Source organism: Electrophorus electricus, chromosome 7, assembly GCF_013358815.1.
Source record: "Electrophorus electricus isolate fEleEle1 chromosome 7, fEleEle1.pri, whole genome shotgun sequence".
Taxonomy (NCBI): domain Eukaryota; kingdom Metazoa; phylum Chordata; class Actinopteri; order Gymnotiformes; family Gymnotidae; genus Electrophorus; species Electrophorus electricus.
In genome coordinates this window covers 18,984,122-19,001,364 of record NC_049541.1, presented here as the reverse complement: position 1 = coordinate 19,001,364, position 17,243 = coordinate 18,984,122, and the positions used below count along the sequence as shown (strand labels likewise).

At 47.2% G+C, this 17,243-nt stretch overlaps 1 protein-coding gene across 2 annotated transcripts; it reads left to right on the top strand.

Moving 5' to 3' along the window:
- Positions 1 to 7,138: 7,138 nt before the first annotated feature.
- Positions 7,139 to 17,003, top strand: elapor2 (endosome-lysosome associated apoptosis and autophagy regulator family member 2). Of its 2 annotated transcripts, none has more exons than XM_027021284.2 (22): positions 7,139 to 7,353; positions 9,414 to 9,534; positions 9,847 to 10,036; positions 10,174 to 10,321; positions 10,435 to 10,524; positions 10,666 to 10,771; positions 10,895 to 11,044; positions 11,140 to 11,228; positions 11,321 to 11,504; positions 11,724 to 11,852; positions 11,940 to 12,030; positions 12,207 to 12,309; positions 12,563 to 12,700; positions 12,843 to 13,106; positions 13,277 to 13,450; positions 13,719 to 13,908; positions 14,454 to 14,550; positions 14,832 to 14,933; positions 15,025 to 15,151; positions 15,301 to 15,479; positions 15,576 to 15,744; positions 16,028 to 17,003. In XM_027021284.2, exons 1-22 carry the CDS (start codon positions 7,243 to 7,245, stop codon positions 16,097 to 16,099), a joined length of 3,024 nt encoding a protein of 1,007 aa, XP_026877085.2. In that variant the 5' UTR covers positions 7,139 to 7,242; the 3' UTR covers positions 16,100 to 17,003. The 2 variants fall into 2 exon arrangements, with proteins under 2 accessions (XP_026877085.2, XP_026877084.2); XM_027021283.2 differs by having other exon boundaries at positions 16,025 to 17,003.
- Positions 17,004 to 17,243: the final 240 nt, after the last annotated feature.

Sequence of the window (17,243 nt, the reverse complement as noted above, 5' to 3'; positions counted from 1 at the left end):
AAAAATATTTTTCTTGTTTCAACAATGAGCTCTTCATTTTTTGATATAAACAAGAATACATATCCAATGTACTCCCCCCCTTCTAAATAGCCTACTTTTAAAAAGCATTAGCTTAAGGTCATCACTGTATCACTTTATTTATGTAAAAAATTTATGTATTGCTTATAGGTCTTTGTCTAGGTGCAACTTTAAATCCCAGGCAAAATTATTAAAGGTCCTGTGTCTAAGTCACTGCATATTTCAGATTTAGGGACGTTTCATTTAATTTTTATGGATTCAAATTAAAGCATTGTTATTTATTTATTTATTTATTTATTTATTTATTTATTTATTTTGGAACATAAGAAAATAAAATGGCAAGAGGAAGAACTGTTTAAATAGGCTATATGCTCTCGGCTTCATTTTGTTAGTCCTCTTCACTATATTACAGAGATTGTATACAAATCCTGCACTTAACTCATGCTTGCTTTCGCAGGCCTATAACACAACTGAAAGGGTTTGTTTGCCCAAATTTAACTATATCCCCGTATAGTATTCTTACTATACGATATTGTGGCCTTCATTAAAATTTGAGCATGGTCAAGGTGGTACTGGGTCAGAAATCCTGCAGGACAGGACACAGGACTAGGAGAGAAATGAGCTATCTCCTGTAGGGCAGTACAGCAATGTAATAGGGAATCGCCTATACTCCTCCTGTAGGGCAGTACAGCAACGTAATAGGGAATCGCCTATACTCCTCCTGTAGGGCAGTACAGCAACGTAATAGGGACTCGCCTATACTCCTCCTGTAGGGCAGTACAGCAACGTAATAGGGAATCGCCTATACTCCTCCTGTAGGGCAGTACAGCAACGTAATAGGGAATCGCCTATACTCCTCCTGTAGGGCAGTACAGCAACGTAATAGGGAATCGCCTATACTCCTCCTGTAGGGCAGTACAGCAACGTAATAGGGAATCGCCTTTACTCCTCCTGTAGGGCAGTACAGCAACGTAATAGGGAATCGCCTATACTCCTCCTGTAGGGCAGTACAGCAGGTGTAGGTGATGACACTGACAGCCTACTGGGTGAGTAACCACGGTCTAATGGTGGACCTGTGTGCAGAACAGTTAGACCGTGGAACAGGTAAACGAGAAAACTAAATAACCAAAGGTGGAGAGTCGAACCCCGGCCATTTTGTTTTAAAAGTGAATGAGCTCCTGCTACACTGCGGCGGACATAAAACGACCTGCGCATATATTGCTCTTCAAAGGAATGGAGTATGACAAAACTAGAGGGAAAGAAAAACTAAACACCACACCGAGTGTGGGAAAAAGGAGAACAAAGGACACCACGAGAAGGATGGCAGCCCCAATGCCCTGGGGAAAACCAAACTTCCCAGCCAAAACTTAGCCTTAGGAGCCTTAGGAAAGAGATAGATTTGAGGGGGAAAACTGGACAGGGGAGGGGACGCATAAAAACATGGACACCCTCACAGCACAGAAGTGAGGTGTAGCACAAGGGCTCACAGACCTCAATACCCGAAGTTACCAGCTAGGAGCTTGGCTCAGAACTTTGGCAAAGACCCAGCACTGAGTGACTGGGTCACTGGGCTTATATAGGCCTAGCCCAGCTGTTGGGCATTAAGCCTGATTAGTGGTGTGCCTGACTCGAGACGTCCCTCTGGTGGTCAGAGGGGGCCTTGGCCTGGCACTGACCCTTACAGGACCCCCAAGGAAGGTGCAGCTCCTGACGTCCCAAGGCCAGCCGAACAATCTCGCCAAAAAGCCCAAATGAGTTCACGGTCCAGGATGTGACGGGAGGGGACCCAGGATCCTCGGGCCCATATCCCTCTCAGTCCAACAAATACTGGACTCCACCATGAACCCACTGGACGTTGAAGAGATGCTTGACCGTGTATGCCGGCGCACTGTCCACCATGCGCAGACCCACCAGGTCGGAGGAGCCCACCGAACATGATACAGGCCTAAGGCGAGACACGTGGAAAGTAGGGTGGACCCTCAATGATGGTGGAAGGGCAAGGTGATAAGTGTTAATGCGGTGAAGGACTTTGAACGGCCCAATATAGCAAGGAGTGAGTTTGCGGGGATAACCACACAGAAGCAGGTCCTTGGCCAATAGTCAAACCTGCTATCCTGGCCGATAAGTTGGCACTGGTTGGCATCTCGTGTCAACGTAATGCTTTTGAGCAGTAGCAGCAGATAAGAAAGCCCTGCGTGCTCTTCACAAGGCTAAGCGGCAGCACCTGACTGCTCCGCAGACCATACACCCACATCGGCCTCTTGGTCAGGAAACATGGGCGGAGCACACCCAAATTGGCACTTGAATGGTGACATGTCCAAAGAGGAGTGCCACAGGGTGTTGTGGGCAAACTCCACCAATAATAGGTGCTCAGGCCAAAAGCATGGGCAGAAAGAGGCCAGACTGTGGAGGGTGCACTCCAAGTCCTGGTTAACCCTCTCGGTCTAGCCATTGGATTGGGGATGGAAGTCAGAGGACAAGCTGGCTTCTGCCCCCAACAACTGACAAAAGGCCCCCCAGAACCAGCTAGTGAATTGAGGCTTGCAGTCTGACATGATGTCGCTAGAAAGCCCATAAAGACGGACAACCTGTGTGAGTAATTGTTTAGCTGTCTCCTTTGCAGATAGCAGTTTTGGCAGTGCAACGAAGCGGCCGGCCTTGGAGAACCTTTCGACGACCACCAAAATCACTGTGTTGCCCATTGATGGGGGCAAGGCCATGATAAAATCAAGTGACAGATGAGACCAAGGGCACAACGGGACAGCCAGTGGGTGCAACAGACCAGCGGGCCTTGTCCTGGGGTCCTTGCACTGAGTACAGGTGTGAGAGGAGTTCACAAATGCTTGGACATCGGGTTCCATGCGTGGCCACCAAAACCACCGATGGAGAAACTCAAGCGTCCGTGTGAGTCCTGGGTGTGCCTAAAAGGGGGCTGCATGTCCCCGTTCAAGGACCTGAGCTCTAGCTGTCTTAGGTACGTACAACCGTCCCGGTGGGCCTTCACCTGTGTCTGGTTCAGCAAGGAGAGCCTGATGTACTGCCTTCTCAACCCCCACTGGATTGGCGCTACGATGTGGCACATCGTAGAGTTGAGGGTGGAGCAGAAGGTGGGAGAGGGCATCAAGTTTAATGTTCTTAGTGCCCGACCGGTATGGTAAAGTAAAATCAAACCAGGCAAAGAACAGTCCCCATCTGGCCTGGCGCGAATTAAGTCCCTTGGCCTGCTGTATGTAAGCCAAGTTTTTATGGTCTGTTCAGAACACGAAGGGGTATTTTGCCCCCTCCAGCCAGTGCCTCCACTCCTTGAGCGCAAGCTTGACCGCCAGTAATTTGCAGTCACCCACATCGTAGTTCTGTTCTGCTGGGGACAGACACCCAGAGAAGTAGGCACAGGGATGCAGTTTTTTGTCCTCTCTTGACCATTGGTACAGAACTGCACCAATGCCCACCTCAGATGCATCCACCTCAATGATAAATGAAAGCTCAGCATCAGGGAGCTGAAGAATGGGAGCCTTGATCAGACAACACTTCAGTTCTTCGAATGCCTGCTGGGCTTTGGTGGACCAGCAGAACCGACCAGACGCCTTCCTGGTCAATGCGTTCAGTGGGGCTGCAACTGCGCTAAAGTTCCTAACGAACCTGTGGTAAAAATTCGTGAAGCCCAGGAAGCATTGGACCAGACACACTGAGCTGGGTCTAGGCCAGTTCTCTATAGCCCATACCTTGGCAGGGTCCATGCGCAACTTGTTGTGGGAGACGACAAATCCCAAAAAGGAGATGGTATGGGATGGTATGGGCATGGAATACTGACTTATCCAACTTGATGAAGAAGTGGTTTTTGAGTAGAAGCTGGAGGACCCGCCTAACATGGATAACATGTTCGTCTATCGTTTAGCTGTATATTAAGATGTCGTCCATGAAATACTGACTTATCCAGCTTGACGAAGAGTTGATTCTCAAGTAGATGCTGGAGGACCCACCTAACATGGATAACATGTTCCTCTACCATTTAGCTGTATATTAAGATGTTGTCCAAGTAGACAAACACATATTTGTCAAGAGTTTCCCTTAGGACCTCGTTGATGTACTGTTGGAAGATGGCAGGTGCATTCATCAACCCAAATGGCATAACTAGGTATTCATAGCACCCAGAGGGGGTGATGAATGCTGTCTTCCCTTTCAGATTCTCACTAGGTTGTAGGCGCTGCGCAGGTCCAGTTTAGTAAAAATGGAGGCCTACTGCAGTGCCTCAAATGCTGAGGTCATGAGGGGCAATGGATAATGGTCCTTGACAGTCATTTTATTAAGGACCCAGTAGTCTATACAGGGGCATAATCCACCGTCTTTCTTCCCGCCAAAGAAAAACTCCATGCCAGCCAGGGAAGCAGATGGCGATGGCCGGAGGAACTCTAGGGCTAAGACTTCCTGAATATATTCATCCGTTGCCTGATGTTTGGGCCCCGAAAGGGAGACTAAGTGACCTCTAAGGGGGCTGGAGCCTGGGAGGAGGTTTATGGCCATGTCATATGGCAGGTGGGGTGGTAATAGTTGGGCCTTCTGTTTGCTAAATGCCTCCCTAAAGTCCCAGTATTCTTGGGGGACTCGAAACAGGTCTGGACCATTGGGATTGTGACCGGCCCCAGACAAAGGTTTGGGTGGCTGCAGGCAGGATGTCTGACATATCGAACCCCAAGACAGCACCAACCGGCTCAGCCAGTCTACCTGAGGGCTATGTCTCTGAAACCAGGGGTACCCCAAAATCAGTTGCAAATCAGGAGCATGGATAATAAACAGTGCAATATGTTCAGTGTGTGGGCTGACTGGGTGGGTCTGATGGCTAACATCCCCTTGTGCAAGGGACCGGCCATTGATGGCAGCATTGGGTAGGGGTTCCTCCAGTGGGACCAGTGGCAGGGCTAACTTGTTGGCCAACCCAGCGTCGAGAAAGTTGCCCGCCACTCCTGAGTCCACAAATGCCTGGAGATGTGTTTCAGACATTTCTCAACCCATTGTGGTACTGAGGAACAACCCTTGAGCTCAGGGAGGACAGGTTGAGTCCATCAGAGGTCCTCCCTCCCCTGATGGACATTGTCTTTTCCCCAGAGCTCGGGACAAGCTGGGTGGAGATGACCTGAGCTTCCACAGTACAGACAATTCACCTCCCGCATCCGAGCGTCGCACTCACTTCGGGAAAGGGGTGTGTGTCCGAGCTGCATTGGCTGGGATCCAGACTCTCCCTGTTTGTCAGGCACATGAACGGGGCTAAGGGTGCGAGGAGCCTCGACTGATCTCTGGTCCCCATGCTCTATGCCTCTCCCGTATGCAGTTGACAATACGCAACACCAGGTCAATCAGGCCATTGAGAGAGGCGGGAGTATCACGGTGGACCAGGTTGTCCTTAAGCTCCTCGCTGAGGCCCTGATGGAAAGCGATGTGGGGTTCCGTCTACTCTTGGCCGCCATAATGCAGCATTTGATTGCATAATCAGCCACTGCTCTTTCTTTCTGGCGTATATTAAGGAACCAGTGACTGGACGGTCAAAAGTCTGCTAACCGCAGCAGCAAACTCTGCCGCAGTGGAACATATGTCTGTTTGGTGCTCCCAGACCGGAGTGGCCCAACAAGAAAAGTAAATAACCAAAGGTGGGGAGTTGAACCCTAGCCGTTTTGTTGAACAAGCTCCCGCTAGACTGCGGCGGTCATAAAACAACCTGTGTGTATATCGCTCTTCAAAGGAATGGAGGACAACAAAACTAGAGGGAGAGAAAAACTAAACACCACGCCGAGTGTGGGAAAAGGGAGAACCAAGGACGCCACGGGAAGGATGGCAGCCCTAATGCCCTGGGGAAAACCAAACCAAAATTAAACCTTAGGAAGGAGACAGATTTGAGGGGGAAAACTAGACACCCTTGCAGCGCAGAAGTGAGGTGTAGCACAAGAGCTCACAGACCTCAATACCCAACGTTACCAGCTAGGAGCTTGGCTCAGAACTTTGGCAAAGACCCAGCACTGAGTGACTGGCTCACTGGGCTTATGTAGGCCTAGCCCAGCTGTTGGGCGTTAAGCTTGATTAGTGGCGTGCCTGACTCGAGACCTCCCTCTGGTGGCCAGAGGGGGCCTCGGCTTGGCACCGACACTTACAGGCTATCGTCTATACTCCCTCCTGTAGGGCAGTACAGCAACGTAATAGGTATCACCACCTATACTCCTCCTGTAGGGCAGTACAGTAGTGTAATAGAGAAGGACTATCACTTATACTTCCTCCTGTAGGGCAGTACAGTAGTGTAATAGAGAAGGTAGAGGAGCGAGGCGACATAGAAGCGAAGCTTCTCTCTTTTTTTCATATCTTTCTATTTTATCACTCTTAGTCATTAAATAATAAATTAAACATTTATTTCAAAGTGTATTTCATTTCTAAGCTTGGAGAAAGAAAGGCAGCTCCAGTCTGTAAGTGCAGTGTCTCAGATCTGCATGTAGCACACTTAAAAGTGCTCTGTTTAAAGAGTTTGATTCTCTGGTGTTTACCAGAGGCCATCTTTTTATTCTTAGCATAACACCATGTTTCATAAAAGTAAAAACATGACTAACCAAGACAAATAATCTAAAGGCAACATAGAATGATGTGGTGAAAAAAGACAGATTTTAGTATAAATTTAGCTTTGGCCAGTTATCTATAAATAGCCGAAGGGTAGATCTATTGCACTTTATTGGTATAAACACAAGAGGGAACTTAGTTTATATATGGATGAGGGGTAAAGTATAAGGGAGTCAAACATTTACTAAAATGCACTGTATTTAAGCCATTGAGACTTTAATGGTGTCTGTGAACATCAGTTAAAGGACATCTATAATTTAGAAGTAAATCAGTAAACGCCAATATAAATGTAAACCTCAAATAATATTTCTCTAAGAAACGAAAAACACGTTTGTCATCTGACGTGGTAATTTAAACATCCAAAATTTGGGACCACTTTGTCATTTTATGCATTATGAAGGAACTTCATAAGACGAATTATTTCCTATTATATGTTATAGTCAGCGACGAAATGATCGTCATTTCCATTGCCACCAAGGCGGAGAGACCTGAATCTAGTGACGTCAGAGAGCTCTAATACCGAGAAGACAAGAGCGCGCTGTCGTAGCGAGCTGCGCGACTCCCACGTAGCTGATGGGGCGTTAGGTCTGGTCCCGAGCAGCCCCCCGTTTTTCTTCTATTTCTCAGAAAATGGAGAAGAGAACGCGATGGCTCGTGCGTCTCCTCGTGCGCGCTGCGACGCTTCTCCTCTGCGCTCTCCCGTGGCTGCACGCGTCAGGCAACCTGCCCCTGTGTCAAGAGGTAAGCGCGCGACAAAGGCGAGCGGACACGGTCGCCGTTATAGTCCGTGATTATTATAGTCAGTGTTTTGCCTTTGTCAAACAACACATTTGCCATTATGCTGTCAGTATTATTGCACACAATCGCATATTTAAATACGCACTAAACTCGTTTTGGTTGTAAAAAAACAAAACAAAAAACATCGTCTGTAATTCTAGGCCTGCTGGCTGAAATTAGGAGCAGATCAAAATAACATTAGCTTGCAAAAATTAAAATGTGGTAGATCCTATACGCATGATGTACTTTTATGAAGGTTTTGTGTTTCTGCTGAAAATAGACATGGGAATATATGTGGTATACTGCTGTTAGATTAAATACTAGGGAAACATATTAAACGAGGATCTTATCGTATGATGACGGAGGGCAGATGACCAATCACACAAAATCTGAGCACACAACACACTAATGAAAACAGGTTTTATTGACGCCGCCTGAACATGCTAGTGTGTAGTGTCAGAATAAGCTAAACATCTGTACCCTGGTCAGTGAGGATATCAAGGTGATCAACAGTGCCATTAATAAAAAGATTATCACACATATTCAGATATTAATAGGACTGTTTGAAGCAGCTGTTCGTAGTATGGTTCATGGTTGAGTTAAGAAAGAAATGGATATGCTCTCACTTCTGTTGTCTGAGTGTGTAAAGTGAGTTAACTGTGACCACTCCTGTCACACCGTGAGGTCAGATGTAATTGCTGTTAGACGCCAGAGCCATTTCAACATCTCATTAACAGTGTTTGCTGTCTCTTTCACTTTCTTTTACAAACACACACACACTCCTAAGCACCTTCACACACAAACGCACAGACACACGCACACACAGTTGTGTGTGATGGATAGGGCTTATGCAGCAGGGGCACTACTCAGCTTCTCATGTGTGCCGTAACAAACACTCCCCAGACAGTGGCCCCGGGCTTAGCGCTTGCATGTCACTGCAGAAAGACCTTCAGAAGTGCGCTGTTGCTCAGCTTTGTTACACACGATTAACGACTGCACTTGTCATCTATGAACCGTTCGTTATCATGTTACAAATACAATGACAATTACTTCTGTGGCCACTTCTACACTAATTGAAATACAACAAACTCCATTTTGAAATATTAATTTCAAAACTGTTTGTGTAAGAGCACCATGTTCATATATCTCAGTCAACATTCTAAACCACAGCGGTCATTTATGAACTCGCAGGGAGACAGGTTGCAAATTGGTTTTTGTCACTTAGCCCTGTTGGTACTGGAAGTGCTGGTGGGTCTTACAGAGTACAATTTATTTCCAGTGTCTTTTAGAGGAAGGACTACTGATTAGCATGACAGAGATTCACTTTCTCACCATGCACACATATGTACACACACACACACACACACACACACACACACACACACGCGCATGCGCACGCACACATACACGCAGAGTGCCATGCGAATTATTCCCATTGGACTGTTATCAGTATAAGTCAGGCTCCAATTCATTATTATTCACATTTCCTGACAGACATGAGCAATTGTCATGACAACAGTCACATGACTCTCTATGATCTCCCTGGTGACTACAAAGGAACAGAAGTCAGAGAGCCCCACTGTTCTCCTCCTGCTCTCAAAGAGCGGGTGTGAGTGCACGTGTGTGTGAGTGCACGTGTGTGTGTGTGCAATGGCATAGTCGTTCAGAAAGCTCAATTAGTGTGCTCAGGCCAAAAACAAGAATGTCCAATAGAAGATAAAGCGCGTCCCTGCAGGACAGTCATGAGTAACGGGTAATCTGGCCAACTGCCCTGCTTTATCAAACTCTCCTGCTTTTTCAGGTAAATGATCCGTTCTTTCACTACTGAATGAACAGCTGCACTGGCCAAAATTTTACTCCTGGTATCTATAAACACAGCATGGGAGGGAAAGGCTGAAATGGATTCATTTATATAATGAATCGTTTAGATGGTTCTGTGCTGTGCTGTGACTGGGCACAGATGTTCACTGTCTTTCGTGTAGCCTGTGAACATTGTTGTGTGGGTGTGTGTGTGTGTGTCCCAGACAGACTACTACTTTGAGTACACAGAGTGTGACAGCACCAGCTCACGTTGGAGGGTGGCCATACCTCACAGACAGGCCAGCTGCAGGGGACTGCCTGAGCCAGTCAGAGGAACTGACTGCAGTAAGTCATGGCATGTCTTGGGATTGTGTGTGTGTGTGTGTGTGTGTGTGTGTCTAGTCATGCATATACGAGTATGTGAGCATGTGTGTGCATGTACATGCATGTGAATATGTATATGTTTGAGAGAATGTGGCATGGAGCCTGGCCAGTTTTACAGTAGCAATTAATTAAGCGTGTGCTCCTGTGCTTCACCAGTCCTGCATTAAATAAATCAGTCTGATGTACTATACATTACTAAGCTGTAGCTCATACAGTGAGCCGGTTTCTCTGTGTGTGTGTGTGTGTGTGTGTGTGTGTGTGTGTGTGTTCCAGCATTCTCCTGTGAAACAGGAGAGTTTTTGGAGATGTCCTCTCAGCAGTGCACGGCTTGTGCCGCTGGATCCTACTCTCTTGGCAGCGGCGTCCGCTTTGACCAATGGGACTCCATCCCCACTGGGTTCAGCAGTCTGGCCACATACATGGAGCCCGAGGGAGCCGGAGATGAGAGTCTCTCCTGCAATAAGTGCGTCACCCTAACATGACCCAGAAACACTACTCTGCACTGCTAACACTTCTGCTCCCAGTGAAGTTCCATTCCTCACCATTGTATGTGCCTGCATGTGTGTGTGCGTGCACATGTGTGTGTGTGTGTGTGTACAGTTCGTCTTGGACACCGCAGGGCACTCACTTGGAGTCTAATCGGGATGAGTGCACGGTTTCACTTGTCTATGCAGTCCACTTGATGAAACAGGGCTCTGTCTCCTTCGACTACCAATATGTCGACAACAACGTCTTCTTTGAGTTCTTTGTGAGTCCAACTACTGTTTCCTCAACAATGCCCAGTTAGTGTAGATAGTGTAGGCTAGTGTAGGTAGGCCTCAATTAAAGATCTAATTAAGTAGTTCTACTTCCTTGATCCAGATTCAGAATGACCAGTGCCAGGAAATGGACCAGACGGCAGACCAGAAGTGGATCAAGCTCACATCTAATGGTGAATGGGGAACGCATACGGTCAGTGAGTGCTCAGAGGGTCTCTGAGGGTCTTTTTACGTTATGGGTGTCAGAAGTGCTGAGCCGTCTTTAACTAGTTAGCATGCACGTGTGACTTGTTGTTTATGGTTATGTGTGTGTTGATCCCTTCGCCATCTGTAGGTGAATCTGAAGTCGGGCACTAATATCCTGTACTGGAGGACCACAGGTATACTACTGGGAGGCAAACCAGTGAAGCCTGTGCTGCTGAAAAACATTCAGATCGAAGGTATGAAAGACAAACTGGCTTAAAGTCTATTTTTTTAAGGCACTAAAGGGTAAATTTGAAAAGTTGGCAATAGCCGAGGTTATTTGAATGAGTATTATTTGTGTGTGTGTGTGGTGTTTGCAGGTGTGGCATACACGTCTGAGTGTTTCCCTTGCAGACCTGGAACCTTCAGTAAAACTCCAGGCTCCTCCTCCTGTGATCTCTGCCCAAGGAACACCTACTCGGGCAAAGGAGCTAGCTCATGCACCCCCTGCCCAGAGACAAAGTACTCCGGTACACACACACACACACACATATACACTTCTACATATATCCCTTGTAGTGAAAGCAATCCAGAACCCATGACACTGCTCTTTCTATGCCATCAGAGGAAGGCTGGTCAGAGTGTAAGGACAGGCCTCTGTGCTCAGACAAAGATTACTTTCAGATTCACACGGCCTGTGACAGCAGTGGCAAAGTAAGACATGCGTAATCAAACCCAGAGAAGCACATACCACTCTCTTCCTGCATCAGCATAATAATGCTTTGAATGCTATGGAAAAATTTCAGACTCAGGTGTTGTATCGGTGGGTGGAACCAAAGGTGTGTGTGGAAGACGGCGTCACCGGAGCGGTAACACTGCCCCCGTCAGGAGAGAAGGAGGACTGCCCCCCCTGTAACCCAGGCTTCTACACACACAGCTCGTCCACCTGTTTGCCCTGCCCACCTGGGACGTACTCCAACGGCACCACAGGTGCCGAGACATAACATCCGCAGCTGTGTGTTCAAGAACATTTAATTTTAATACATTAATAGTGTGTCAATATAGTGTAGGAATTCTAAACGTGCTCTTTGCTCCAACGTGGTTGGACACATAGATGACACACACACACCCCAAAGGAAGCTGCAACAGTTCTGCTCATTAACTCCTGTGAGATAAGTGTCTGATGGATGGCCCTGTATTTCTGGCCAGAGTGTCAGGTGTGTCCTGGAGGAACAGAGCCATCGCTGGCTTACGAGTACAAGTGGTGGAATGTTTTACCCCGCAACATCAAGACATCCTGCTTCAACGTGGCCAACTCCAAGTGTGATGACATGAATGGTAAGAAGGAAGACTTAGCCTATGGTACGCCACATTACCACCGCCTTACTGGCTCCAGAGCGGATGCATATGAGTGTGTGTGTTCAGGTTGGGACGTAGCCGGGGACCACATCCGCAGTGGAGTCGGAGGCTCTGACAATGACTATCTCATCCTGACTCTAAGAGTGTCCGGGTTTAAGTGAGTCTGCATCCTCTAGTGAACACAACACATTAAAACACTGTCATTTTCTCAACATGAGCTGACCAGTTGATTAAACCCCAGAGGCCAGCTGCTGTGGGGTGTTGGTGTAGCAGTAGGTGTAGAAGGTGTAGCAGCAGGCTCTCACGGTGCTGCTCTCACTGGCTCGTTGGCAGGCTTCCCACCTCCCTGGCGGGGGTGACAGCCGGAGAGTTTGGACGGATCACGTTCATCTTCGAGACCATCTGCAGTGCAGACTGCGAACTCTACTTTATGATGGCAAGCTTATTGCACATTGTGTGCATGTGTGTGTTTGTGTGTGTGTGTGTGTGTGTATGTTTATGTGCCCAATGTAATATCACTGTAGTTATGGCAGCCTAGGTAACCAGAGTGACACCCTAAGGTCCGTAACATGTCTGTAGAAGTAAAGAATGGGTTTCCAGGTCTGGCTCCCACTGATAAATGGATCAGTGTGCCAGATCATCGGTCTTTCCTGTCAGTGTGTGTTTGACTCGGGGTGGTTTGGCTGCAGGACGTGAACAGGAAGAGCACAAATGTGGTGGAGTCATGGGAGGGCACCAAAAGCAGACGAGCGTACACACACATCATGACGAAGAACGCGTCCGTGTCTTATACCTGGGCTTTCCAACGCACCAGCAAGCCTTCGGATGTAAGCACGGACATGTCTTCATAACTCAGAGTCCCATTCTATACACGCACACGTAAACATCCACACCAGGACCAAGACCATGCTCTCTCATTAGAACCATTAACCACAGATGATCAGATCATTCTCCTTCTCTCTCTCACAGGTTCGTCGCTATGTTAATGACATCGTAAAGATCTACTCCATCACGGTCACCAACGCCATAGATGGTACAGCTTCATCCTGCCACGCCTGCGCCCTGGTGAGTCAGGAGGGCGGGTCATCCTGCGTGCCATGTCCCCCCGGCCACTTCATAGACAAGGACACCAAGCAGTGCCAGGAGTGCCCACCTGACACTTTCCTGTCCGGTCACCACATCTACAGCCAGGAGGCCTGCCAACCGTGTGGGCCCGGCAGCAGGAGCAATAAGGTGTGTGTGTGTGTGCGCAATGATGCGACTTCAAGGTGGCAATGGATATCAAACTGTATGGTAAATGTGTGTGTGTGTGTGTGTGCAATGATGCGACTTCAAGGTGGCAATGGATATCAAACTGTATGGTAAATGTGTGTGTGTGTGTGTGTGTGTGTGTGTGTTTGCAGGAACACACTGCCTGTTTCAGCGATTGTTCCTTCTCCCATACGGACCAGAACCGAACTCTGACCTATGATCTCAGTGCCTTGAGTGCAGTGGGATCCATCATGAATGGACCAAGTTTCACCTCGAAGGGAACCAAATATTACCACCAGTTCAACATCAGTCTGTGTGGAGCTGAGGTACACACACACACACACACACACACACACACACAGGCTACTCTGTTAATGCCCTTATGAGGATCTACCACTCTACCATGTTTTAAAGGCAATAACTGAATATTACTACACTCCTAATCAAAAAGAAATATTAGGAATTACTTAATTTATTATAATGGTACCTGCCAAAAAATACCCACTGTACTGTTTCGCTGTCACCATACAAACACAAGGTGAATGTGACGTACATACACAAGTGTGACACTTCACCATCTTGTGCGCACTGCAGGGGAGGAAGGTGGCCGTGTGCACGGACAACGTCACAGATTTGTCCACCAAGGACCTGAGGAGCGAGTCGGCTAGCCTCAGCAATTACGTGGAGTCTTTCGTCTGCCAATCAACCATCATCCCAGCTGATGGGCGGGGCTTCAGGATGGCCCTTTCGTCCCAGTCCATTAGCCTGGCTGATACCTTCCTTGGTGAGCTGTGGCCTTCATTAGCATAGCCGACACCCACAGATTCGGTGTGCCTTCCGTGACATGCAGTATTAAATTGTGACACACCAGTCTATAATGGAATAATAGCACAGAATATAAATACATCATCTTCATTTTAGTTCACAAAATGCATCACTAAAACAAACAACAAAAACAACAATAATAATAAAAAGCAAATGTTTGCGTCTGTGCTTGTAGCATCTGTCCTGTTTGATTTTGAATGTTGTTCTTCCATAATCCATTGCTGTACACATATTTATATGTCATTTTTAGTTTAATAATTTCCTCCGGAGATTCTGAATAACAATGAGTTGATGTTTCATAGTACGAAATAGTAAATGGAGTCATATGTAACGAGGCGTTTGAGCAGATTTGACTGAGGTGAAGAGATGAAGGCAGGTTTGGCACCACAGGACAGCCCTGCTGCAATATCCAGCACCTCCATCCTTTCAAACCTGACCTAATCCTCATCCTCATCCGTTAACACCTGCGGAGTCTTCGTCTCCGTCTGTCTCTGTGTCTCTCAGGAGCCACGGTGGACACTGCTCTGAATGGAGTGAACGTTAGAGCCGACCTCTTCCCTGAAACCTCCGAGAGTGTTCCAGACATCCACTTCTTTTATCGGTTTGTTGCAGAATAAAAGCCATTCTGAGTTTTTAAAATATTATTTAGATTATTGTTTCATATAGCAAATTTTTTTTATCCATGATATGGAAGCCGTTTTATAAAACGACATTATTTACGTGTCCGTTGTTAGTTGTTTCATTTATAACAGGACATGACAAGAACCTCCTAACGAAGCTTAAGTGAAATCCTGAGTGTGAGGGAATGTGTGTGCCAGCTGCGTGTGCCAGTGGCGTGTTCACTGGGCTCATTTGGAGTGTGTTCTACTCTTTCTGTCTAAGCTCTCCACAGGTGACGTCTTGCTGTGAACGGGGGCGTACTGCGGTCATCACACTGCGCTGCAGTCTTGAGAAAGGAGAGCGTGGAGACCTCACCGTATCAAGGTGTGTATGTGCGCGTGCATGCTACCGTAAACACGGCCACGTAGACGCCATGTAGCGTGTAACTATAAACGTGTCTTGCATATGTTTTCAGTAAGTGTCCGGCAGGCACGTGTGATGGCTGTGCGTTTTACTTCTTGTGGGAGAGTTCCAGCGCGTGTCCCATTTGCACAGACGCAGACTACCACGCCATCGAGGGTGCATGCAAGGGAGGCACGCAGGTAGCCGAGTTCCCTCCCTCTTAAAGCAACAGGTCACCCACACAGCGCTGATAAACATCTCAATACACAAAAGACAGTGGGTTAACATGAGGTCATATGAATAATGTTTAGTTTTTTGCTGCTCCCTCGTTTCTCTCATTCTGCGTTAGGACACCCTGTATGTGTGGAACGAGCCAAAGCTTTGCACTGAAGGGGTGTCGCTCCCTGAGAAGAGCTCCGCCCCCTGTGAAGCAGTTCCCCTATGGCTGAAGGTTGGAATAGGGGGCGGAGCATTCATGGCTGTCCTTCTCATTTCTCTCACATGTTACTTCTGGAAGAAAAACAAGAGGTGAATAACCCTGCATCAATCAAGGTCCAAGACCAATTATAACTGACGAAAGTAGAAGGTGATTGATTTTTTTTTTTTAACCCTCCTCTCCAATAGGCTGGAGTACAAGTACTCCCGCCTCGTGATGTCGGCCAATAAGGAATGCGAATTGCCAGCAGCAGACAGTTGCGCGCTGGCGGAAGGAGAAGGAGAAGAGAACGAAGATGATGTCGTGTATTCCAGCACTCCGTCACTACTGGGCAAACTGAAGGCCATTGCCAGCAAGGTTAGAGAGCACATTAATATACATTAGTTTGTAGCTATAACTCAGGGGCATTTTTCACTTCAAATATCACCAAGTGGGAAGTTCTGGATGTTGCATACAGATAAATTAGTTTTTGTGCAGTTGAACCATTGGAAGCTAAACTGAAATGAAACTCGTTTGATTGGAAATCATGTGGATATTTGAGCACAAACTCGACTCTTGAGCTCAGCCAGCGTGTGCGGCAGGTTTATAAGCTCTCAGGGACGCGACCTCCTGATGTCGCGCTGCATTGTGTGTTCAGAAGCAGGTGGAAGGAGAGAACAGCGAGTCGGTCCAACTCAAGTCCTCTCAGGCAGAGAGATGGGTGTGGGGATAGCGGCCCGGCGTCCCTGCTGGAGACACCTGGCGCGGACAAAGGGGCAGGAACTCTCAGCTGCTTGCCTGAGCGTCGGACATTTCCCATGTCCGAACCAATCCGAACACATCTGGACAGTCCTCCACAACCTCAAGTTGACCTGTCCCTTTAGGTTTCACATACGTGTACACTTCAAACGCAGGAAGAAGTCTTTGCCACGAACTCTGCTCCCAATATCATGCTTCAGTTACTCTTTTTATTTGCATACACAAACATGACAAAATGTTACGCATATAGATATGATTAAGCTCATATTAGCCATCAATCCCACAAACAAAATTGCAAAGAGCTGAGTCTCAGAGAAACATTATCTGCCTCAAAGTTCAAACCATTCATTAGTAGTCTAATGACTGTAAGGTTATAAACATTTGTGTGATGAGCACTGTTTTCGCTTTTGCATGGTGCGGTCAGACAAACCTGTGCAACAATGTTCTTCCAACCCCACCACCACCACCACCACCCAGGTGACAAATTCACAAATGTCCCAATTAAGGTTCAGTGCACTCTGCTCAGGAGTTGAAAGTAGAGCAGTTTGTCCACAGAGAACTGGGCTTCACTCATTCAACACAACAGTTTTGTTCTTTTGTTGTCTTAGTCAGACATGACCACATCCAGCATTTAGCCAATAGAGGGAGGCAGAGTGAGCCCCACACACACACACACACACGGGAGCACAGTTGTCTCCCTCCCCTGTTACCATAGATGCTGTGGAGGATAAGAACCAGTGCTGTTTTCTACTTTCTGTTTTGTAATGTTGTGTATTTTGGCCTGTAAAGAGCCCTTGTTGAAATACGTCTAATTGCTTTTTCTCTCTCTCTTCCCTAATGCCATTCAGCTAACGCTTTAATAAACTTTGAGTGCTTTACACTGTGGTCTTGGGAGAGCGGTATAAGCAATTCTCTCTCACACACCCAACACACACAGAGGTACCTAATGTGCTCTAACAGAACGCTGTGCTGGCAAGTCGGCTTTTTATCGTGAGCCGTCTCCTTCAGTCAGTACGGAGACAGATGGCAGATAGGCAAAATAAATGGGTTTTTTTCCTCATGCGGAATTTTACAATTTTAAAAAGTCACAACTTGTTTTACTGGAAGTCATCCATCAT

Excerpts from the sequence above, each read along its gene's own strand:
- elapor2 (XM_027021283.2), top strand. The coding sequence starts at position 7,243 with ATGGAGAAGAGAACGCGATGGCTCGTGCGTCTCCTCGTGCGCGCTGCG. Across the intron at positions 11,229-11,320 it reads CCTGTGACAGCAGTGGCAAA|ACTCAGGTGTTGTATCGGTG; the intron begins GTAAGACATGCG and ends GAAAAATTTCAG. Across the intron at positions 15,152-15,300 it reads CATGCAAGGGAGGCACGCAG|GACACCCTGTATGTGTGGAA; the intron begins GTAGCCGAGTTC and ends ATTCTGCGTTAG.